Here is a 21894-nt window from a genome sequence, read left to right on the forward strand (position 1 = left end):
CCGGGGGCTTCGAGGGTGTGGACTCCGGGAGCGCAGACACTGAAAGACATTGGCGGACAGCGAGACAAAGTCCAGCCCCGGCAGACAGCCCTTAGGAGCCCCTCCGGACGGCCGCACACCCCTGCAGGGGGGGGGGGGGGGGGGGGGGGGGGGACGGGACAGCAACCAGACAGCAAAGGAGAGAGGGGAGCATTCACACACACATCTTCTCTTCACACATCAGCTCCTGAACCTTCTTCCCCTCATTTTCTATTTCCCAGCTTTATACCTGCTTGTTGATATGCTCCCCAACACCACATATCATAACCGTCTCAACAGGTCACATAACTGCCTGCCACACTCACACCATCAGTGGAGAGCTGCTGTGTCTTACACCCAACATACCTCTCAGACAAGGGCGGAGACAGTTGAATGTGTTCTGGCATCTGGTTGTTGACACAATGCTCATCTGAGAGAAAAAGAGAACCAGAGAGAGGATGTCTGAGATGAATTAAACCAACTCTTTGTTAGCTGTGCTTTGGAGAGTGATGTGAGTGACATCCAAAACCTTTAAGGAGTTTCTGCTGGTTGGTGAGGATCCTTCGCAGATCATTGAGCCAAGCCATCTTAACCTCCACTGTGGGGGCCTGGGAGATAAGAATAGAACACAATCAACGTATGGTAACAAAACACAATGACAAGATAGACAGAATACTTCTTTTTTTGTGAAGACATTTTATTTGCATCTTACAGGCATGATTTCAAAATGGCACCACAGTAACATAACACATATTTCACTGTAACAATATATAACAAATCATAACATGGCATGAAGTTGACAAAGAAGGCACAACAAAGAACAGAACAACACGCAGATGACAAACAAGTCAGTGGGTGGTGGTTATTGTCTAGAGTGCTTGTGTGGTGAACATACGCTGCTTCTGGGTGGCATGAATAATTTCAACAGTCACTTCACAGAGTAGAGGTAGTCCTTACCTGAACTAAGTACACCTCCTCCCTGCCACTGTACCAGATCTCAAACTTTTTCCCATCTCCCTTGACGTTCTCTGTAATCCCCACCGCACTCATCTGTCAGGACACACACACACACTGACTGTTACACACACACATACTGATTGAACCTGGGGCCTACAAGCACACGTCATGCGTCACACATCAGCCACACGCTACGCGGCTGGCCCAAACACCTCCGTGTGATGGCAGGAAGCTCAGGGGCTCAATAATAAATCAAGAGGAGAACATCAGGTGGTGTGACACCATCCGCCATGCCCTGTGCATATTAACACACACACTCGCCTTGACACACAAACCAAAACAAACATCCCACTAGAGACCGTTCCGAAAGGCAGCATGTGTCAGAGAGTACCGCCTTCACACATACACACACCTTGAGACAGTGCTTGAAGCTGTAGGAGGGGGTCTTGTCTGCACCCTCTCCATGCTCCTCCCTGCGCTTGCAGAAGAGCAGGGCTCTCTCGTACAGGAACAGGTGTCTCTGCATGGGCTTGAAGCGGGCCAGCTCCTTCATACGGGTGGGGCCTTTCTTATGGCTGATCCACACACTGAAGGAGCCCTGCATCAGCACCCGGCCCAGGTCAGACAACTCTCCCTGGGTGAACAATACACAGACCGGGTCAGAGACTGGCTCATACACAATTCAACACATAGGGACTGGTTTAGTTAGTTAATCTAATGCTACACATACTGACAGAATTGTATAAATTGCCAATATACTATATGCTATGATCAGATTCAACCACTGCTGTACAGTGTCAGCAGCACAGAGCTGAAGCACCAGGAGGCCCCACCTGGTAGCCCGTGATGGCGATCTGATGCATGGAGTCATTGACTGACTTGAGGAGGTCCAGCATGGCTGCTAGCGCCCCCTGTAGCTCCGAGGTCCCCTCACAGCCTCCTGGACTGTACTTCAGTAGCTCCTAGAGCGCACGCACAGACACGTACACACACAAATCAATGTCTGGTACGCATCAATATCTGATAAAAGTTGAAATCCCAAATTCTCCAGCTGTACTATAAAATAATAGATGTGTTGCGCGTAAGATTGTCCGTATTTTGTCATTTAACAGGGACTAACACAGGAAAGAAAATTGGTAGCAGTCCCCATTAACCAGATGGGATTTCTCTGTAATTTAATCTGTAATCCCTAATGTCATGCATTCAATTCATTGACATGAATGTCCCTCTGTAGAGCTAGGTTATGTAAGAGTGCTGTTACCATTTACAGGATTTTGGACATTGAATTATGATAAAGGTTCCGCATGGTTTTATCTACCATAGACACTGCAATAGTGGCATGGTGTGCTGGGTAGAGGTGTGTGTGTCATACCTTCAGTAGTAGCTGGTACTTGGTAAGGCGTTGTACTGGTTTCAGCAGGTAAGAATCCAGGCCCAGTTTGTGCTCCAGCTTCTTCTGACACTCCTGTAGAATATGTCGAGGAGGGACACGATTGGGAAGGCTTTAATGCTGCTTTACCACAACCGTGAATCTATTTAAAGTAATATGTCATTTTGTGCCATTCAAAAAAAAGAAGAATATTATGGCTAAGTATCAATAGGGAGCAGTAGTGGGCTGACAGACAGAAACAGGCTTCACCTGGAAAAAGGCACAGTCTGAGAATTGCCTCCACAAGGACTCTGAGCGAGACTTATTCTGACAGTAACACTCATACACCTGGAAATTCTCCTTCTGGAAATACACACAAACATTTCCAATGACACACCATCCATGCAAGACAAACACACATATACTGTAGGTAAAGACATTGCTCAGAAACAACCACAGACATGAACACACACACACACACACTATAGACTTTCCTCACCCGCTCCAGAAAGCAGGCCCCTACTCCCTCTGGGGTCTCCAGGCAGCCCTCCAGGTCCTGCAGGAACACCCTGTCGAAGCAAGAGATCATGAGTCAGAGGTCACAGACATGTTAAGTCAATAGGTCATACCCTAACCACACACAGCAGCAACCATCACCACACAGTCAGCCTCACAGTAGGCCCCATGTCCTGCCCTCCTCCATAGTTAATGACCGGGGTCACCCACACAGCTGTGCCACTGTGTCTGCAAGTTTCCTCTCTTGTTTGCATAATCAAATGCTTGTTTGAGCAACTCACATTTAACACCAGTTAAAGAGGCTCTAATTGGCTTAGGGCCTCATGCAGTCATTCAATTAAGCCATTCAGCCCAGCATGGGAGCAGGCCCAGCAGGCAGGATATAGAGAATGCAGATCACAGGAGGCTGCACATAATAATAATGTCCGTAACGGAGCGAATGGAATGGCATCAAACACATGGAAACCATATGTCTGATGTATTATACCATTCCACAAATTCTACTCCCGTTACTACCACTAGCCCATCCTCCCCAATTAAGGTGCCACCAACCTCCTGTGATATAGACAGAGCCACTAATAAACACTTGAACTAACTCACACAGCTGGATAGAGGAAACTGGCTCGTATACTGAACAAATATAAACACACCATGCAACAATTTCAAAGATTTTACTGAGTTACAGTTCATATAAGGAAATCAGTCAAGTTAAATACATAAATTAGGCCCTAATCTATGGATTTCACATGACTGGGAAAACACATACAGTTTGCATCTGTTGGTCACAGATACTTTAAGAGAAATGGGCCTCACAATGGGCCTCACAATGGGCCTCACAATGGGCCTCACAATGGGCCTCACAATGGGCCTCACAATGGGCCTCACAATGGGCCTCACAATTCCATCACGGTATTTCTGTGCATTTCAATTGCCATCGATAAAATGCAATTGTGTTCGTTGTCTGTAGTTTATGCCTGCCCATACCATAACCCTACCGCCACCACTCTGTTCACAATGTTGACATCAACAAACCGCTCGCCCACACGACGCCATGCACGTGGTCCGCGGTTGGGAGGCCGGTTGTACGGACTGCCAAATTCTCTAAAACGACGTTGGTGGCGGCTTATGGTAGAGAAATTAACATAAAATTCTCTGGCAACACCTCTGGTGGACATTCCTGCAGTCAGCATGCCAATTGCAACCTCCCTCAAAATGTGAGAAATCTGTGGCATTGTGTTGTGTGACAAAACTGCACCTGTGTAATGATCATGCTGTTTAATCAGCTTCTTGATATGCCACACCTGTTAAGTGGATGGATTATCTTGGCCAAGGAGAAATGCTCACTAACAGGGATGTAAACCAATTTGTGCACAACATTTGAGAGAAATACGCTTTTCTTGTGTGAATGGAACGTTTCTGGGATTTGTTTTATTTCAGCTCATGAAACATGGGACCAAACACTTACATGTTGCGTTGATATTTTTGCTCAGTGTAGCTAGTGTACAGGAGACATGGTTGTTTTTAAGATGAAGCATTATTTCATAGAGGCTATGTGGATGCAATGATTGAATCAATCTCACAGTTCATTGAGACTCCAAACAACATTAATGACAGTGAGGATCCTTCCTCTAAACCACAGGATACATGTGTGCATGTGTGTGTTTGTGTGTGTCCTTGCCTGCTGTGGAAGTTGTAGATCTCAGGCATGTTTCCAAACAGGATGTCTTTCTTACTTTGCAGGATGGGGGGCAGGAGCCCTGAAAGGCCTGGATTCTCCATCTCTCCCCTGTATCCCTACACACATATATACACACACATCAGCATAGAGAACTCTGGAGTAATCCAGAAATGGTGAAACGCTGCTGTGTATCTTCTCACCAGCAGCACTGACAGCAGCTCCTCCACATAGACTCTCTCTGTCTCGATTAGCTCCCTCATCACGTGACTGTGGAGGTGACAGGGCCAGAGGAACTCATTAGTATTATGTCTGAACATAAGGAATCAGGAAGACTGCAGAGGGATTATAAAGAGGATGAGTAGACATACCGTTTGAGAAGGTCTGGGCTGTCCTCCCCCTCCAGGCTGGAGAGCAGGGAGCTCCTATTCTCCTGGTAGTCATGCATCACCTCAATCTGAGACAGATGGGTCAAAACAGAGACAACCAGGATTAACATCCTCAGATAACACAGATTAAAGAAGGAAATCCACCTCAAGCCTTTATGACTACCGAAAGATTACTAACTGTAATGTAAACATCACAGCTGTACTGTTGCCACGGTGACATTCATAGTGAGGTGTGTGAACTGCAGCAGCGTTTAAAGTCCTTTCTCCACTGTGGTTATTCACTTTCTTTAATTTCTCCACGTTTACGTCATCCTTTCCTCCATCTCACCTTTCTGGAGCCGGGGCTTTTCCGTGACGTCCTCTTCCCAGGAAGTGATAGATCGAAGGAGAACTTCAAACCGTCGACCCCTGCAAAAGATGACCTCTCAGCTGAAGTTGATAATGATGTACGTTTCTATGTGTTTTGATAAAACACAAGACCTGTCTGGATAACACGTCAATAATGGTGATAAAACACAAGACCTGTCTGGATAACACGTCAATAATGGTGATAAAACACAAGACCTGTCTGGATAACACGTCAATAATGGTGATAAAACACAAGACCTGTCTGGATAACACGTCAATAATGGTGATAAAACACAAGACCTGTCTGGATAACACGTCAATAATGATGATAAAACACAAGACCTGTCTGGATAACATGTTAATAATGGTGATAAAACACAAGACCTGTCTGGATAACACGTTAATAATGAGTATATGTATATACGTGCTTTGATGAAGCCATGAAGATACAGCAGTTGACACTACCTAACACTACATTACCCAATAGCGCCATCACTACAAAGAGCAGTTGCTTGTGGCGATATGACAATGTAGTGGTTTGATAGGTCCTGTGGGACCTGGATGTCCTATCCTCACTTTTTTATTTATTTATTTAACCTTTATTTAACTAGGCAAGTCAGTTAAGAACAAATTCTTATTTACAATGACGGCCTATGAACAGTGGGTGCACTGCCTTGTTCAGGGGCAGAACAACAGATTTTTTTACCTTGTCAGCTCAGGGATTCAATCTAGCAACCTTTCAGTTACTGGCCCAACACTCTAACCACGAGGCTACCTGCCACCCCAGTATCCCCTAAGGACTGATTATACTGCTGGGCCAAAATAGGTAGATCTTTAACTCAGGTTGAGCACAAACACTGTGGGCTTCCTCATTACTGGATCCTGTAGTTGGCTGCTTTGACTACTTCACTGCAGGGCTGGAGGGACGTGTGTGAAGCCCTGGGCTGTGGACAGCTGGATGATGAAACATGTACTGTAAACCTCTCTAGCCCGAAACAGTCAGCTATACAGTCTGATGCTGTTTAATCTACTGTGACAAATGTCCTGAATCATCAAGTGCATGTGTGTCCCCTACCTCCTCTTACCATGTTTGGGGGAGAATAGTGGGGACTTGGAACGGGGTGGGTTCTCCGGCCGGGGGGCCACCAGTTGAATGGGACGGACGTGTTTCTCAGCCAGCTTCCTCAGACAGACCTGTCTGTTGTGGATCATCTCCTGCACCGCTGTGTGCTTCTCAAATGTCTTCCCTATCTGGACCTGTGGAGGATGAAGAAAGAAGAGGGGGGGGGGCTTAGAGGATTTATATGGAGCCAGAACCTGCAGTGTGTCAGCAAAACAGTGTTAGTGGAACAGTGTTCGCTAAATAGGCTTTTATAGTTATGTAATGTATTATGTGTATAGAAAGCCTTATGATGGATTATACACTGATGGCTCATGAGAAGCATTACAGAGGGCTTTTCTCTTTAAACCATAGAGCTGTTTGTGAATGAGAGACACTGGTTGGTGTTTAACCTGTATCTCTGGGGTGAGGACAGACTCAAATTCCACGGCCAGGAGGTCATGTCCTGAGCTGAGGAGAGACGGAGCCCCCTCCAGGAATCTGTCTATGTCCTTCAGAGCAGCCTGGGCCCCCTCCTTAGACTGGAACTTTTCCACCAGCTGCTGGGCCAACAAGTAAGCCCCGTCGTCACACCAACTCTGGGCCTATGGTGGGGACGAGACAATGTCATGCACACTGACCAATCATAAATCGGATATACGTTAGCACTTGACAGAGAATAAAGGTAACCAAATATATTTCAGTGCATGGTTTTGTGCCAGCACTTCATCTACGCAGATCAACAGCTAAATACTCAAATCAAATGATATTTGTCACATACACGTGTTTAGCAGATGTTATTGCAGGTGTAACGAAATGCTTGTTTGTGTGTGTGCTCACCTGTGTGTATTAGTGTAAATAAATGTGTGTATGTGTGTGTCCTCTACCTGATCCAAGCGTAGCATCAGCTGGTAGGCCTGGGAGAGGTGTGTGTGTTTGGCCCTCAGAGCCTTACTGAGCGTGTCACAGCGGTGACGTAGCTCGTTGCAGCGCTGCACGATCAGGGCCATGGCGTAGTGGTGACAGGCTGCCAGCTGGTGACCATGGAGGATGATGGTCTGGGCACGGGCCATCTCCTCCTAGCAACACCCAGGACACCACTGTCAATTACATACAATAACATGCAGGAGGTCTACACACATACAGTATCACCATAGCAAATACAATTCAATCCTAGCTCCACAGCCAATGCTGTTACCAAAAGCACGTGAGACCCAGAGAAGACGATCTCTGCCAACCACCATTTGTAGGTCAGGTCTTGAGGCTTAAGTATACACTAAGTGTAGTCCTGGTGTCCTTGATCTGATGAGGGAGTGTGTAAAAGGTAAATACTGACCTGTGCGTGAGCCTCCAGGCTGTCCAGGTCCCTGAGTGTCTGTTCTGTCTGAGTCAGCGTCTCCCCTGACAATGACACCTCCCTCTCCTGGGTCGCCAGACGCTCCAGAGACAACTCCATCTGACCACAAGAGGAGAGAGGGACATTAGTTCCATACATATGCACCTCCCAACTTCAAAACACCTCATCCAATATCCAATCGAGCTGTACACCCCATGGGTATCGTCAAGAGTTGCCTCTCGGCATAGGCCAATTAATCAACAATCGGTCTCACCTCCTGGAAGCTGTGTTCGTATCTGAGCAGCTGGAGGTACTGTTGGAGCTTCAGATGATGCTTCTCAAAGAAGCCGTCAAAGGCTGACTCCATGTCCCTCAGCTGGGCTAGTAGCCTGAAGACCAGCGAGAGATAGGTTGTAATATATGGCCACTCTATAACATTTAGGCAGACGGTAGTATGATTATCCCTCTGAGGTTATATACCTCTGCACAGTCTCCCAGTCCAGCCTGATATCCCATAGTGAATCCTCCTCTCTCCCAGAGGCCTCCAGGCTAGCCAGCAGGTGACGACCCTCCTTTGATACAGACCATATCGCCTCCTGTACAAGACAGACAAGAAAAATGGCTATAAAACATCAGTGGGTCAATGTAGACTAGATTTCAGTTAGTCTGCCGCTGATACGAGACTGTCACACATTATCATAGAGCCTAGCGTAAAAGGTGTGTGAAACGGAGTGCTGCAGTTATACCTTGAGTTTCCTGTACTTGTCAGTGTGGGTTGAGAGGAGGTGTACGATGGCGGTGCCCTCATCTGGCAGCTCTGTCTCTGCCAGCTTTGTGCCAAACGCCTGCAGCATCTGAGCTATGTCCTTAACTGTCACCGCAAAGCTCTCTATGGCCTGGAGGGGAGCCAGAGAGCACACAACACAGGGACGTCATCACAGTGTTTCTACATTTATACTCTGACATCATCACTCAGAACGGTGCAGACATACAGGCCAAGTTTGAATGTGTCTCGCCACATCAGACATGTTGTAAAATTTGTGCTGGGGTTCTGAGTCGCTGCATGATTGATGGTATGTAAGTTTAAAGTATGTATGTACTGTTCTCAGGACGATCCAGTCACTGTGGCAGTAATCCAGGGTTCCACCAAACTCTGAGGTCAATTGATTTTCATCAATGTATCTCAGTAGGTCTGTCACAGAGCTCAGCATCACCACCTAATAGAGGAGAGATATAATAATGGACACGTTATTGACTGTGTTTAGTACTATGTACATGTGTGGTGAAGTGTTGGATTTGGTAAATGATCTGCCTTACTGGCATCTTGAGCATGAAGTCCTCCTGGCTGAAGCGGAAGCCCAGGTCTGTGACGGTGCGCTGGAAGAAGCTGGTGGGTCTCAGCACCAGCACCAGGTGGAGGTTCCCAGGGAAGGAGGCCTGGAATCAGGGGGGGAAGAGGGACACCATCACTGATGGACAGTGAGCCCTGATCTAGAGCTCTGACAAACCCTGGACCATGCCTTTTACCCAAAACCAGGCTAATCTGTTCACTATGAAAGGAAGGGACTTCTGGATGCATAGCCATCATCTGTTCACCCTGAATGGACATATTGACAGCACTAACAAGCAATCAGGCTCAGGCAGACAAAGCCTCTCAGTCTGACCCACTGTCAATTAAAGGAGGAAAGCTGGACCTATCCTGCCTATCACAGGTGTATTGAAGATGTCGCCAATAGAAAATGGCTTCACTAACCAAGAAGACAGAAGACAGTAGGTAGGCTGAATTATATTTAGGGACGAGGCTTTGATTGAACTTCAGAGCGATTTTCAGCAGCAGACATCACAAGTAGAGCATTTAGGATGACAATCTTATTAGCTCAATTTGAAAAATAATTCACACCCATTTTTATGACATGACTGTGGTGATGCAGGTCTAGCCTTACTAACATATGGGTTTGGTATAATTCAAGATGCCAGCCGTTAAAACTTAAATATGCATAGGACATCGACATAAAACAGTGTGAAATGTTGATTATTCCACAAAGAGCTCTGATATTCATTTAACGTCGCCATCTAAAATCTAGCTTTAGGTTACTTCAAACATGCACACTGCCCTTCAAGCTCAACATGCTAAATATTGCAGTCGGGTTTGTATTCACATAAGCAAGCCATCGTTCTCTGTCTTGCTGCATCAATTGCATGACGAGGCTAAAATCAGGCTCTGCACCGCAGTGCTTATGCTTAAGCTGCAGCCAGTGAGCGATGCCGCATTCACCCTGCCCACCCAAACTTGACCACAACTCTTTAAATCAAATTTTTTTTAAAGCGTGTTACCGGGCTCCTCCGTATCCTGGGCAATCCTCGGCGCTGGTAACTCACAGCCATTGTGTTTACAGCCATTTATACGATCATGCTATCATTCTAAATGTCGCCGTCCCGAAGCTTATAAATCGGTGCCAATGTCGGCTACTGGTTCCCTTTATTTGGCTGCGGGGCCACAGCCGCAGCATCAACGCTGCTGCGACGATGAGGGTGGCAGCGCTGTCTGCAATCTCTTCCTCTCATCGTGCGCCGAAATATAGCGTCATCAGGTAATATCCACGTAATTGAGTGCTGGCTAATGCATCTTCATTCCCTTGCCACGGTACTCAAGTTTCATACAGTGAGTACAGAACATTTTATTTGAAAACTATGCATGAGCAATAATAAACACTGACAAAGCAACTGCAGTATTTGACAGATATAGTCACGAGGAAGTATTTTAATGAATTTAAGACCGAGAGACGAGACCATCACAAAACAGCAGGAACTGAGCGCTGGGCAATTCAGCACCATGGACAGCTCCCCACTCTGACGTCCAGTCTGTCTAGTGCTGAAATTCTGAACTGGATTTTTGTTTTTTGCCATAGCAGCAAATCATATGTTCAAGACTATAACTCGCTCACCGCAATTCTGGCAAGTGCTGTTTTGATTGAGGTCCAAGTATCCAGTCGTCTGTCTAAAATGATGATGAATTTTACACCTGGTTGTCGTGCTCTGCAAACACAAGCAATACAATTATTATTTGAACACATGCACTTTTCACTTAACAAATGTATACTTTTACTAGTCAAATATAATATGCTAAGTTGATTTGACAGCTAACTACAGCCAAAGACAAATTGTATTTTTTGGTGCAGAAAGAAAGCCTGCAGTGAATACATTAGATCTGTTTACAGGGATGTTCATCGACTCTGTTGACCTGAACTCAAACTCCCCTTTTGGTCCACGTCCAATGATACGATCCCTCCTCCCTAGGATATACCTGCTCTGAGCTGGCACAGAGGACATCAAAGTAGATGAGGGACAGAGAGCATCTAGTGCCATATCTGCAAAGAATACTAACTCTGGACTAAAGCAGGCACACACTGCATTGCAGAGAAAGTTATGAGGCGAGAGAGGGAGGGCTAGAGAGATGAATAGTAGGAGGTAGTGTATTATGTTGGTTCACCCACCGAGGTATGAGGGTGAGGTATGTTAAGACTTTAGCTAAAGACTCCTCTGGAATGTCGCTGAAAGCAGAGTATTCTGGGAGGGTGATAATCACGCTGGAGTCCTCACCACGCCCACCTGGGAAGAAAAATAGTTTCATATGAACTATCAATCACACTCAACAGTGTACTAAACAATTATATTATGTTCTTTGCTGACCCCTCATTTAGTAGTCTAGAACATGTTGGATGAACTGAGAACAGCTTTGTCAGTGTTAGTTTCTACATGTCACTCCTACTTTTACAGGTCGTAGACACCCGCCTGAATCTACACAGCCAATGTTAACACAGGTCAGAGGTTATGAACCCAAAATAGATATTCCTGAGTAAAGACCTCCCACCTGACAGGTAGGCCACCTGCTTTTCAATGTAGCCGTCCACCTCCTTCATACTCATAGGGACTGACACCTCTGTGGGAAGGAGGAGAAGGAGAGAGCGATAGAAAGAGGGAGATATTAGAACAATGGGGTCAGAGGCCTCTTTGAAAGTGTCAACCCATGGTGATCTTCCATAACATGATGATTTAACAGAGGGATTTACTGCCACCCAGTGGTCGTATGTAAAACAACATCAACATTAGTGATAAGGAAGGTATCAGACTCTCAGCTGTCTGGATCAAGTCAGTCAATCATTCGGAGGCGGGTCTGGACCACATCTTTCCACTGTGACATCCAGGCTAGCACAGCAGGAGGCCGTCATTATACCTCTCCACTCCCTTCTCCTGTCACCAGGGGAGAGGCAGCATGGAGTCATATACTGTGTCCAGCCCGCTGTGGTGGCAGGCAACATTACTCTCTCCTCTTATAACATTACACAGTCAACACAGTTGACAGGACTAAAACACTGCCCGTAATATACTGTACATATACAATCAAATAGTGGTATGAGTGAAGCCACAGTGAAGACTGAGTTCACCTCTGTCACGTTGGCATGAAGGATCGGGAGACAGACACAGGAATGCGTAATAGTTTTTTTTATTGTACACAAATTATGGCGTGCAGTGTAAAGGCACGGGGACGAACACTATACAAAACACAGGGTTGAAACCTAAACAAAAGATTGAGAACTACCTCGAATAAATAACACACGGGCACAATGATACCACATGGGACGAGACCCGTAATTATCTGCGTAATACAAGCGTCACGAAAGCCAAAACACAGCACAGGTACTCACACGACCAACGGACATTGGAACAATAATCGACAGCCCAATGGAAACCAAAGGGCACACTTATACAAGTACTAATCAGTGGGAACAGGGGACAGGTGTGCGTAATGAAATTTCCAGGGGGATCCGTGACAACCTCGAGTAACGAGCATTACATAGCCCTAAAGTAGACATGTTAAAAGTAATTTATAGTCATATAATTCTCTGCTGTTGATAAGTTTATGCAACCGATCAACAGACCACTTGATTCCCATGAACCAACCATCCCTTATGAATAATGTACATTATCATTAAATATGACGAGAGAGAGAGGAGAGGAGAGGAGAGGAGAGGAGAGGAGAGGAGAGGAGAGGAGAGGAGACGAGAGGAGAGGAGAGGGAGAGAGAGAGAGAGAGAGAGAGATGCATTGAAAAGAGCTAGAGAGAGAGAGACCCTCCAACCCAAAAAGGCCTGTTGTGTTGATGGTATCCTTAATGAAATGATAAAATATACAGAACACAAATTCCAATCGGCTATACTTAAACTCTTTAACATCATCCTTAGCTCTGGCATCTTCCCCAATATTTAGATCCAAGAACTGTGCACCCCAATCCACAAAAGTGGAAACAATTTTGACCCCAATAACTACCGTGGGATATTCATCAAAAGCAACCTTGGGAAAATCCTCTGCATTATCATTAACAGCAGACTTGTACATTCCTCAGTGAAAACAATGTACTGAGCAAATGTCAAATTGGCTTTTTATCAAATTACCGTACGGCAGACCATGTATTCACCCTGCATACCCTAACTGACAAACAAACAAGTCAAAACAAAGGAAAAGTCTTCTAATGATTTGTTGATTTCAAAAAGGCTTTCGACTCAATTTGGCATGAGGGTCTGCTATACAAACTGATGGAAAGTGGTGTTGGGGGTAAAACACACAACATTATAAAATCCATGTACACAAACATCAAGTGTGCAGTTAAAAGTGTCGGAAACACACATCTCTTTCCACAGGGCCGTGGGGTGAGACAAGGATGCATCTTACGCCCCACCCTCTTCAACATACACTACTATTCAAAAGTTTGGGGTCACTTAGAAATGTCTTTGTTTTTGAAAGAAAAGCACATTTTTTTGTCCAATAACATCAAAATGATCCGAAATAAAGTGTAGACATTGTTAATGTTGCAAATGACTATTGTAGACTATTGTAGCTGGAAAAGGCAGATTTTTTATGGAATATCTACATAGGCGTACAGAGGCCCATTATCAGCAACTATCACTCCTGTTTTCCAATGCCACGTTGTGTTAGCTAATCCAAGTTTATAATAAAAAAAAAGGCCAATTTAGAAAACCCCTTTGCAATTATGTTAGCACAGCTGAAAACTGTTGTTGTGATTAAAGAAGCAATAAAACTAGACTGTCTACACTGTATTTCTGATCAGTTTGATGTTATTTTAAATGGACAAAAAACGTGCTTTTCTTTCAAAAACAAGGACATTTCTAAGTGACCCTAAAATTCTGAACAGTAGTTGGCAAATTGGCGAGGACACTAGAACAGTCTGCAGAACCCGGCCTCACCCTACTGGAATCTGAAGTCAAATGTCTACTGTTTGCTGTTTGCTGATGACCTGGTGCTTAGTTCCCCAACCAAGGAGGGCCTCCAGCAGCACCTAGATCTTCTGCACAGATTCTGTCAGACCTGGTTCCTGAGAATAAATATCAGTAAGACAAAAATAATGGTGTTAAAAAAAAAAAAGACCAGTTGGCAGGATCACAAATACAAACTCCATCTAGACACCTTTTCCATCTAGACACAAAAAATATACATACCTCGGCCTAAACATCAGGACCACAGGTAACTTCCACAAAGCTGTGAATGATTTGAGAGACAAGCCAAGAAGGGCCTTCTATGCCATCAAAAGGAACATGAAATTCAATATACCCATTAGAATCTGGCAAAAAATACTTGAATCAGTTATATAACCCATTGCTCTTCATGGTTGTGATGTCTGGGGTCCGTTCACCAACCAGGAAATTACTAAATGGGACAAACACCAAATTAAGACTCTGCATGCAGAATTCTGTAACAATATCCTCTGTGTACAACGTAAAACACCAAATAATGTACGAAGAGCAGAATTAGGCCGATACCCGCTAATTATCAAGATCCAGAAAAAAGCCATTAAATTCTATAACCACCTGAAATGAGGCGATTCCCAAACATTCCATAACAAAGCCATCACCTACAGAGAGATGAACCTGGAGAAGAGCAAGCAAGCTGGTCCTGGGGCTCTGTTCACAAACAGCACAATTAGACCCAACAAAATCCTGAGAAAACAAAAAGATAATTACTTGACAGATTGGAAAGATTTTTTTAAAAACAAAGCAAACTAGAATGCTATTTGGCCCTAAACAGAGAGTACACAGTGGCAGAATACCTGATCCCTGTGACTGACCCAACTTAAGGAAAGATTTGACTATGTACAGACTCAGTGAGCATAGCCTTGCTATTGAGAAAGGCCACCGTAGAAAGACCTCTCAAGAGAAGACAGGCTACAGTGTCCTTTTCCACGTTGTCGTCGGGGGTAACCGTGTCAGGCAGGGAGTCGGCGTGGGTAGCAGTAATGAGTTCCGCTGATCTCTTGTCAATATTTCATGAGTGTTACTGACACACACAGAGACATTGGCTGGACCAAGCCAGGCTGGGCTGGGCCATTCCCACACACACAGAGACATGGGCTGGACCAAGCCAGGCTGGGCTGGGCCATTCCCACACACACAGAGACATTGGCTGGGCCAAGCCAGGCTGGGCTGGGCCATTCACAAACAGAGACATGGGCTGGGCCAAGCCAGGCTGGGATAGGCCATTCCCACACACAGAGAAATGGGCTGGGCCAAGCCAGGCTGGGCTGGGCCATTCACACACACAGAGACATGGGCTGGCCAAGCCAGGCTGGGCCATTCACACACAGCCATCGAGTAGGGTTACTGTCAGGTACTGGTTAGTGTCAGGTTCAAAATGGATATCCTGGACTGGCTGTGTAATAATTAATGTTTCCATGGCTTGAATGTTATGGAGAGCTTGGAAAGGCCACATGTGGTATGTATAAGCAGTTTATAAATGATTGATGAAGGGGTTCATAGTGTGTACTTCTGTAGAAATTGTAGCTCCTGTACAGCCTACATCAACAACAACTACTAGGCTATGTACTTTTACCTTTGTTTAACTAGGCAAGTCAGTTAAGAACAAATTCTTATTTACAATGACGGACTACCACTGCCAACCCCCCCCCCAAACCCGGACGACGCTGGGCCAATTATGTGCCGCCCTATGGGACAGCCAATCACGGCCGGATGTGATACAGCCTTTATAATCATTCACATTGTCATCTCGTCATCTCTCAACTATTCATGTTGACACAAGGTACAATTTATTCATATCAAATTGGTACTGTAATGAAGAGACAATCTAATTTAGAACGGGTAGCTTTTTTTCATCTTCGGAACGTTGCAAAACTCTGAAACCTTTTGTTCAAAAATGATGCAGAAAAGCTAATCCATCATTTTGTCACTTCTAGATTAGACTACTGCAATGCTCTAGTCTCTGGCTTCCTGGAAAATGCAATAAATACACTTCAGTTAGTGCAAAACACGGCTACTAGAATACTGACTAGCACCAAAACACTTGACAATATTACTCCAGTGCTAGCCTGGCTTCCTGTTAAGACTAGGGATGATTTCAATGTTTTTTCTGCTAACCTACAAAGCATTACATGGACTTCCTACCCATCTCTCCTATTTGGTCCTGCCCTACATACCTACATGTGTGCTACAGTCACAAGACGCAGGCCTCCTTATTGTCCCTAGAATTTCTAAGTAAGCAGGGCTTTCTCCTATAGAGCTCTATTTTTATGGAATGGTCTGCCTACCCATGTGAGAGACGCAGACTCTGAGACCTTTAAGTATTTATTGAAGACTCATCTCTTCAGTAGGAACTATAATTGAGTGTAGTCTGGCACAGGAGTGCGAAGGTGAATGGCAGGGCACTGAAGCAACGAACCGCCCTTGCCATCTCTGCCTGGCCGGCTCCCCTCTCTCCACTGGGATTCTCTGCCTCTGCCCATATTACGGCGGCTGAGTCACTGGCTTACTGGTGCTCTTCCATGCTGTCCCTAGGAAGGGTGCATCACATCGTGCCAAGATTTTTGACTTTACCTGACTTGAGTGTGTTGAGTCACCGATGTGATCTTGTCCTGTTTTGCAACCCCCTCGGGCTTGTGCGGTGGAGAACATCTTTGTGAGCTATACTCAGCCTTGTCTCAGGGTAGTAAGTTGGTGGTCTGTTGACATTCCTCTAGTGGTGTGGGGGCTGTGCTTTGGTAAAGTGGGTGGGGTTATGTCCTGGCTTGTTGGCCCTGTCCAGCGGTATCGTCGGACAGGGCCACAGAGCCACTCCCCAGACTCTAGTTTTTATCCTCCCTCTCCCTCTCTACCGCACCTGCTGTCTCGTCCTCTGAATGCTTGGCTATGAAAATTTAACTGACATTTACTCCTGAGGTACTAACCTGTTGCACCCTCTACAACCACTGATTATTTGACCCTGCTGGTCATCTATGAATGTTTTAACATCTTGAAGAACTATCTCCACCCTGCACAGCCAGAAGAGGACTGGCCACCCCTCAGAGCCTGATTCCTCTAGGTTTCTTCCTCGGTTCCTGCCTTTCTAGGCAGTGTTTTCTATTAACTGTGCTTCTACATCTGCTGTTTGGGGTTTTAGGCTGCGTTTCTATATAAGTACTTTGTGACCTCTGCTGATGTAAAAAAGGGTTTTATAAATATATTTGATTTGATTTAATTTAATGAGAAAAGGGGCAATATCCGTCATCTAGATATGATGACAAGCAATCAAAACAATACAGATAAACATAACAGCAAACACACTACAGTCACCTGTCCTGCATAACTTCAGACAGTATAGTGTTAGATCAGAGGGAGAATGCTTGTGCTGCAGGCAGGCTGAAGTGTTTTGGAAGTGCGTGCTAGTCTGTGATCCCAGGAAGTCTCCACCAAGGCCCCTCTCCGATTAGAATCTGCATTCTGTACCACTCATCACATGACGTAAATCACTCCGTCTCTGCCTGGCCTGCTAAACAAGATGCACAACACACCGAACCTCCAAATTATGCTTTCTACTTGGCAGCCCCACAGCTAGGAAACAATTATTCCCGCTGACTCAATTCGTCAAAGCATCCAAGCACCAAAGCCTAGTCAGGTGACTTCACTGAGTAGTGTTTGCTAAGCATGGCTGGGTCCTGCGATAGACTCCTAGGCAGCCAGACAGATTAAAGGCCCAGGGTAAAGCAGGGCTGGCCTTAGCAGGTGATCTGTGATAGCGTCTGTTTACTGAGCAGGGTGATAGGAGTCCTGGTGGATTAAAGCCGAAGTGAGGCAGCCATGTGTTTTTTGCTCAACATCATCATTAGCCAACCGGTTGAAGCTGGCTCAAATGCATGCAATAGTCTTCCAACAAGACTCTCGTTATTTTACTACATGGCTTCAGAAGCCTCACAGATCTTACCTTATTGCTGGAAAAAAGGTGTTATATATATACATCCTCTGTTTTATAATGGATTAGGAGTTCTCCATCTAATAGAACACAGAGGGTTGTCTTTAATGGAAGCCTCTCTAATGCAAATTTGGTTGAGTGTGGTTTGATTCCAGGCTATATCACAACTGGCCATGATTGGAAGTCCCATAGGGCGGAGCACAATTGGCCCAGCGTTGTCCGGGTTAGGGTTTGGCCGGGGTCGGCAGTCATTGTAAATATGAATTTGTTCATAACTGGCTTGCCTAGTTAAATAAAATGTTTAAAAAAATAGGCTGGTGCTAAATATCTCCAAAACTAACAGCATTGTTTTTGGGACAAATCACTCACTCAATCCTAAACCATATCTAGATCTATTACTGAATAATGTGGTGATTGAGTAAGTTGAGGAGACTGAACTGATGGGGGATTTCTCCCTGCTCTGCTGACAAGTTCTTTTGATCCGCTCATACAGGAGTAATAAAGGCCTAGTGCACTAATTTGGTTTTAAAAAATCTGTGTGTATATTTATTATGCTTTAATGGTGATTTACCAGGGGGTGCTGCAGCACTCCTACTTCCCAGAGTGCAGCTGTGCTCAGGGCACTCCTTCAGCAACGGGATTGTGTCATTTGGGGGCGAACAGTACACATTTTACTAGATAAGACCATACCAAGAAGGGTGCCACTCAACTTCGGTGATATCACACATGACTGGCACTGCCATGATGGCAGGCTGTGGGCCTACTGGGCGGGCTGAGGAGGGTAGAAGCTTCTTCAGCCAACAGTCACTGTGATGTCTCATAGAAGCTACATTGTGTGAAGAGGGAGAGTAATATACTGCACATGGACAAATCTCTTGAGACAGAAAGAGACCAGCACAGATGCAATAATCACACACATGCAGTCCCTCAAGTTTACCTACACACATTACACAAAGGGCCATGGCTTAGACTGTTTTGAGGTCAGCAGATATTTTTACCAAACAGGGATTTCAGTGCTAAGGAGATTATAGTGGTGGGCTTGGTAGAGGCAAAGTGTTGGAGGAAATGCCACACATTTAGGCTCATGTGCCGTGACTTGTTTACCTGATTTATAATTTGGGATGTTTCAAGCTGCTTCTTTTGAGTAGCATCAATGTGCAGCAAAGCTAATACATTTTTTGTGATATTCTGTTGTGAAGTGGGACAGATAATGAATGTGTATAGCGCAACATCTGCACAGACAACTATTTCTATGAAAAACACCTCTTAGTAATTGGAGTCTGTTTGTCAGGGGTTGACAGGTTTAACTGAAGAGGTTTGTTATGTGGTTTTTAGGCTACGTTTAGACATAAAGCCCAATTCATTTATTTTTTCACTCATTGGTCTTTTGACCAATCAGATTAGCTCTGAAAAATATCTGATATGAAAAGACCTGATGTGATTGGTCGAAAGACAAATTAGTGGAATGAATATCAGAATTAGGCTGCCTGCCTACTGTGTGGCGCAGAGGTCTAAGGCAGTGCATCCCAGTGCTTTAGCGTCACTACAGACTGGGGTTCGATCCCAGGCTGTGTCACAGCCAGCAGTGATAGGGAGTCCCATAGGGAGGCTCACATTTGGCCCAGCGTCGTCTGGATTAGGGTAGGGTTTGGCAGGGGGGCTCTTCCTTGGCTCTAGCAACTCCTTGGGCGGGCCGGGCCACATCATTTACTGTGTAGGCCAGGGGAGGACCATCCTCAGGTAATTTCATAAAAAGTGAAACATTAAAGTTATCCTTTTTAGCTAAAACTATGTTAAATATATTCACATGTAAATAAATTATTAAAACACACTGTTTTGCAATACAGTAGACTCAGTAGCACTCTAGAGTAGCACCATGGTGTAGCTGGAGGACAGCTAGCTTCTGTCCTCCTCTGAGTACATTGACTTCAATAGAAAACCTAGGAGGCTCATGGTTCTCACCCCCTTCCATATACTTACCCAGTAACTTCCAGAGGAAGTTCTCTAACCTATCAGAGCTCTTGCAGCATGAATTGACATGCTGTCCACCCAATAAATTAAATATATCTAGTACTTAATTAAAGCATAAGCTACAGCTAGCTAGCACTGCAGTGAATACAATATGGTGAGTAGTTGACTCCAAGAAAGATAATAGTTTAACAGTTTTGAAAAAATTATTTATTCCAAAATAAGGAGAAGCAATAGAGAGAGAGCTATACTTAGTTGTATTAATTTTTTAAATAAAAAAAATAAACTTATCTAGTGAATGCAGCTAGCTATTTCAGCCTACTCAAACACCTGCCTCAAACAGAGAGGGGTGCTATGTTAGCTAGCTGGCTATGGTGAACCAACACTGGACCTCTTTCAAGTCAAGGTAAGTCAAGGCATTTTGGTTTTATTGATTTATTGCCATTGGGGCCCGCCGGTGTAACTGCTAAACTGCTTGCTGACTGTACTGCATGATTGTAGAGGGTTTACTAACATGTTAGTTTTAGTAGCTATGTTGACTAGGATGTGATAACAATGTAGGCTGTGTAGCGGTTAGCGGTTATGATATGAAGGTATGAAAAGGTTTCTTAAACAGAAGCAAATGGAACGAAACAAGGATAAACATACCTGAATTCGTCCAATAGAAACTCTCATTTGCAACTGTTGGACTAATGATTACAGCCTATATCAGCTAGATGCAGGTAAGAGCGTACAAGGCAGTATTACTCAAAATTCTCTCAAACTGTGCACCTACGTTGTAAACTTTCATTCATAGGCTAGGTTGTAGCAACCTCATGATGGGTATAGGGAAATTAGAGTATAATGTAGTAGCCTAAAACTATCGCTGTTACATTAAACTGGGTGAATGGAATATGAATCACCCAATATGCTGTAATCGAAATAAGGCCATGCTCATAAAAAAATAAAAATATTATCCTCACTCATCTTAAAACGACACCGACCGCCAGTGGTGTTGGCTGTGTGAAAGTTCAGGATTAACTGCAGGAAGCGTGATGGGGCTTCAAAATGACCCATTCTTCACACAACTCATAGGAAAGCAGTTTGTTAAACCCTGTCTGCCATGTTTCTTCACACAGAGGTAAATGATATTGACAGGTCAAAATACAACCAGGTGGAGGCAGGTGAAGACTTACAGGTAACTGATCTGTAGTGTGTGTGTGTGTGTGTATAAAGGTTTTTCCATATACTGCAGTCTCTCCTTGTTCTCTTGGCAGATCCAGCCCAACCCACGGAACGTAGCTCACATTACACACACATTATTACACTGAACCAACTCCGCCTGGTAAAAATAGAAAGTCCGGGGCAGGGCCTTTTCCCCAATGTCCCCATTACCTTCACACACAGGCCAGCCTGTGGACAGGGACAACACCCTCACACAGGGGAAGTACAGGGGCACAGGTCAGTAACCAAGGTGACAACGGAACAACAACAACAAAGCAGTGCCAAAGGTCACCAACACCATCATGTTAGTCCTCTATAGAGAAGAGAATGCAATATACTAGAGCAGGTATTCCCAAACTGGGGTATCAATGCCGTCGGGAGTACGCCAAATAAATATGTGATCACATTTTTTAAAATAAAACATATAAAAAAAAAATTCCTTCACATTTTCTAACAGTTCATGCATTTTTTCCAACGGGGCTGTAGATTTGGATGAGGTTTTTTTCTCGCCTGAGTAGCCTCTTTTCACTGCCAAAAATAGCGAAATAAGAACACAATGTCATAAACAGGCAGCCTAATCAAATAATTAACCGTTACTCTCTCGCGGGAATTCCACCAACGGTGGAATGTAGCGAATGTAGCTGCTGCTCATTCCGTTTGCTCAAAAATGGATAAATGGTTAAAAAAAGTAAGGCTTGTGTCCATAGAGACACATACCAGCTCTACTGGTAGTACTGCTACGACCAGCAGTACCTGTCAACAACA

General features: G+C 44.8%; 1 protein-coding gene across 3 annotated transcripts in view; it reads right to left on the reverse strand.

The window, feature by feature from the left end:
- LOC139390498 (MCF.2 cell line derived transforming sequence a) overlaps positions 1–21894 on the reverse strand; it is a 29440-nt gene that overhangs the window by 3528 nt on the left and 4018 nt on the right. For 2 of the 3 annotated variants that reach the window (XM_071137629.1, XM_071137628.1), the window contains exons 2-25: positions 11579–11647; positions 11202–11316; positions 10653–10743; positions 9025–9144; positions 8808–8924; positions 8454–8603; positions 8188–8303; positions 7982–8096; positions 7708–7827; positions 7259–7450; positions 6785–6976; positions 6358–6529; positions 5253–5332; positions 4907–4992; positions 4739–4805; positions 4539–4654; positions 2844–2913; positions 2615–2707; positions 2348–2440; positions 1809–1937; positions 1388–1609; positions 976–1068; positions 548–626; positions 385–448 (exon numbers count right to left, since the gene is read on the reverse strand). In XM_071137629.1, coding sequence (XP_070993730.1) covers positions 385–448; positions 548–626; positions 976–1068; positions 1388–1609; positions 1809–1937; positions 2348–2440; positions 2615–2707; positions 2844–2913; positions 4539–4654; positions 4739–4805; positions 4907–4992; positions 5253–5332; positions 6358–6529; positions 6785–6976; positions 7259–7450; positions 7708–7827; positions 7982–8096; positions 8188–8303; positions 8454–8603; positions 8808–8924; positions 9025–9144; positions 10653–10743; positions 11202–11316; positions 11579–11647 — 2761 coding nt within the window. Of the gene's footprint in view, positions 1–384; positions 449–547; positions 627–975; positions 1069–1387; positions 1610–1808; positions 1938–2347; positions 2441–2614; positions 2708–2843; positions 2914–4538; positions 4655–4738; positions 4806–4906; positions 4993–5252; positions 5333–6357; positions 6530–6784; positions 6977–7258; positions 7451–7707; positions 7828–7981; positions 8097–8187; positions 8304–8453; positions 8604–8807; positions 8925–9024; positions 9145–10041; positions 10121–10652; positions 10744–11201; positions 11317–11578; positions 11648–21894 lie in introns of those variants that run through there. The other variant, XM_071137630.1, reaches the window with a different exon arrangement.

This window comes from Oncorhynchus clarkii, chromosome 31 (assembly GCF_045791955.1).
Source record: "Oncorhynchus clarkii lewisi isolate Uvic-CL-2024 chromosome 31, UVic_Ocla_1.0, whole genome shotgun sequence".
In the NCBI taxonomy this organism is placed as follows: Eukaryota; Metazoa; Chordata; class Actinopteri; order Salmoniformes; family Salmonidae; genus Oncorhynchus; species Oncorhynchus clarkii.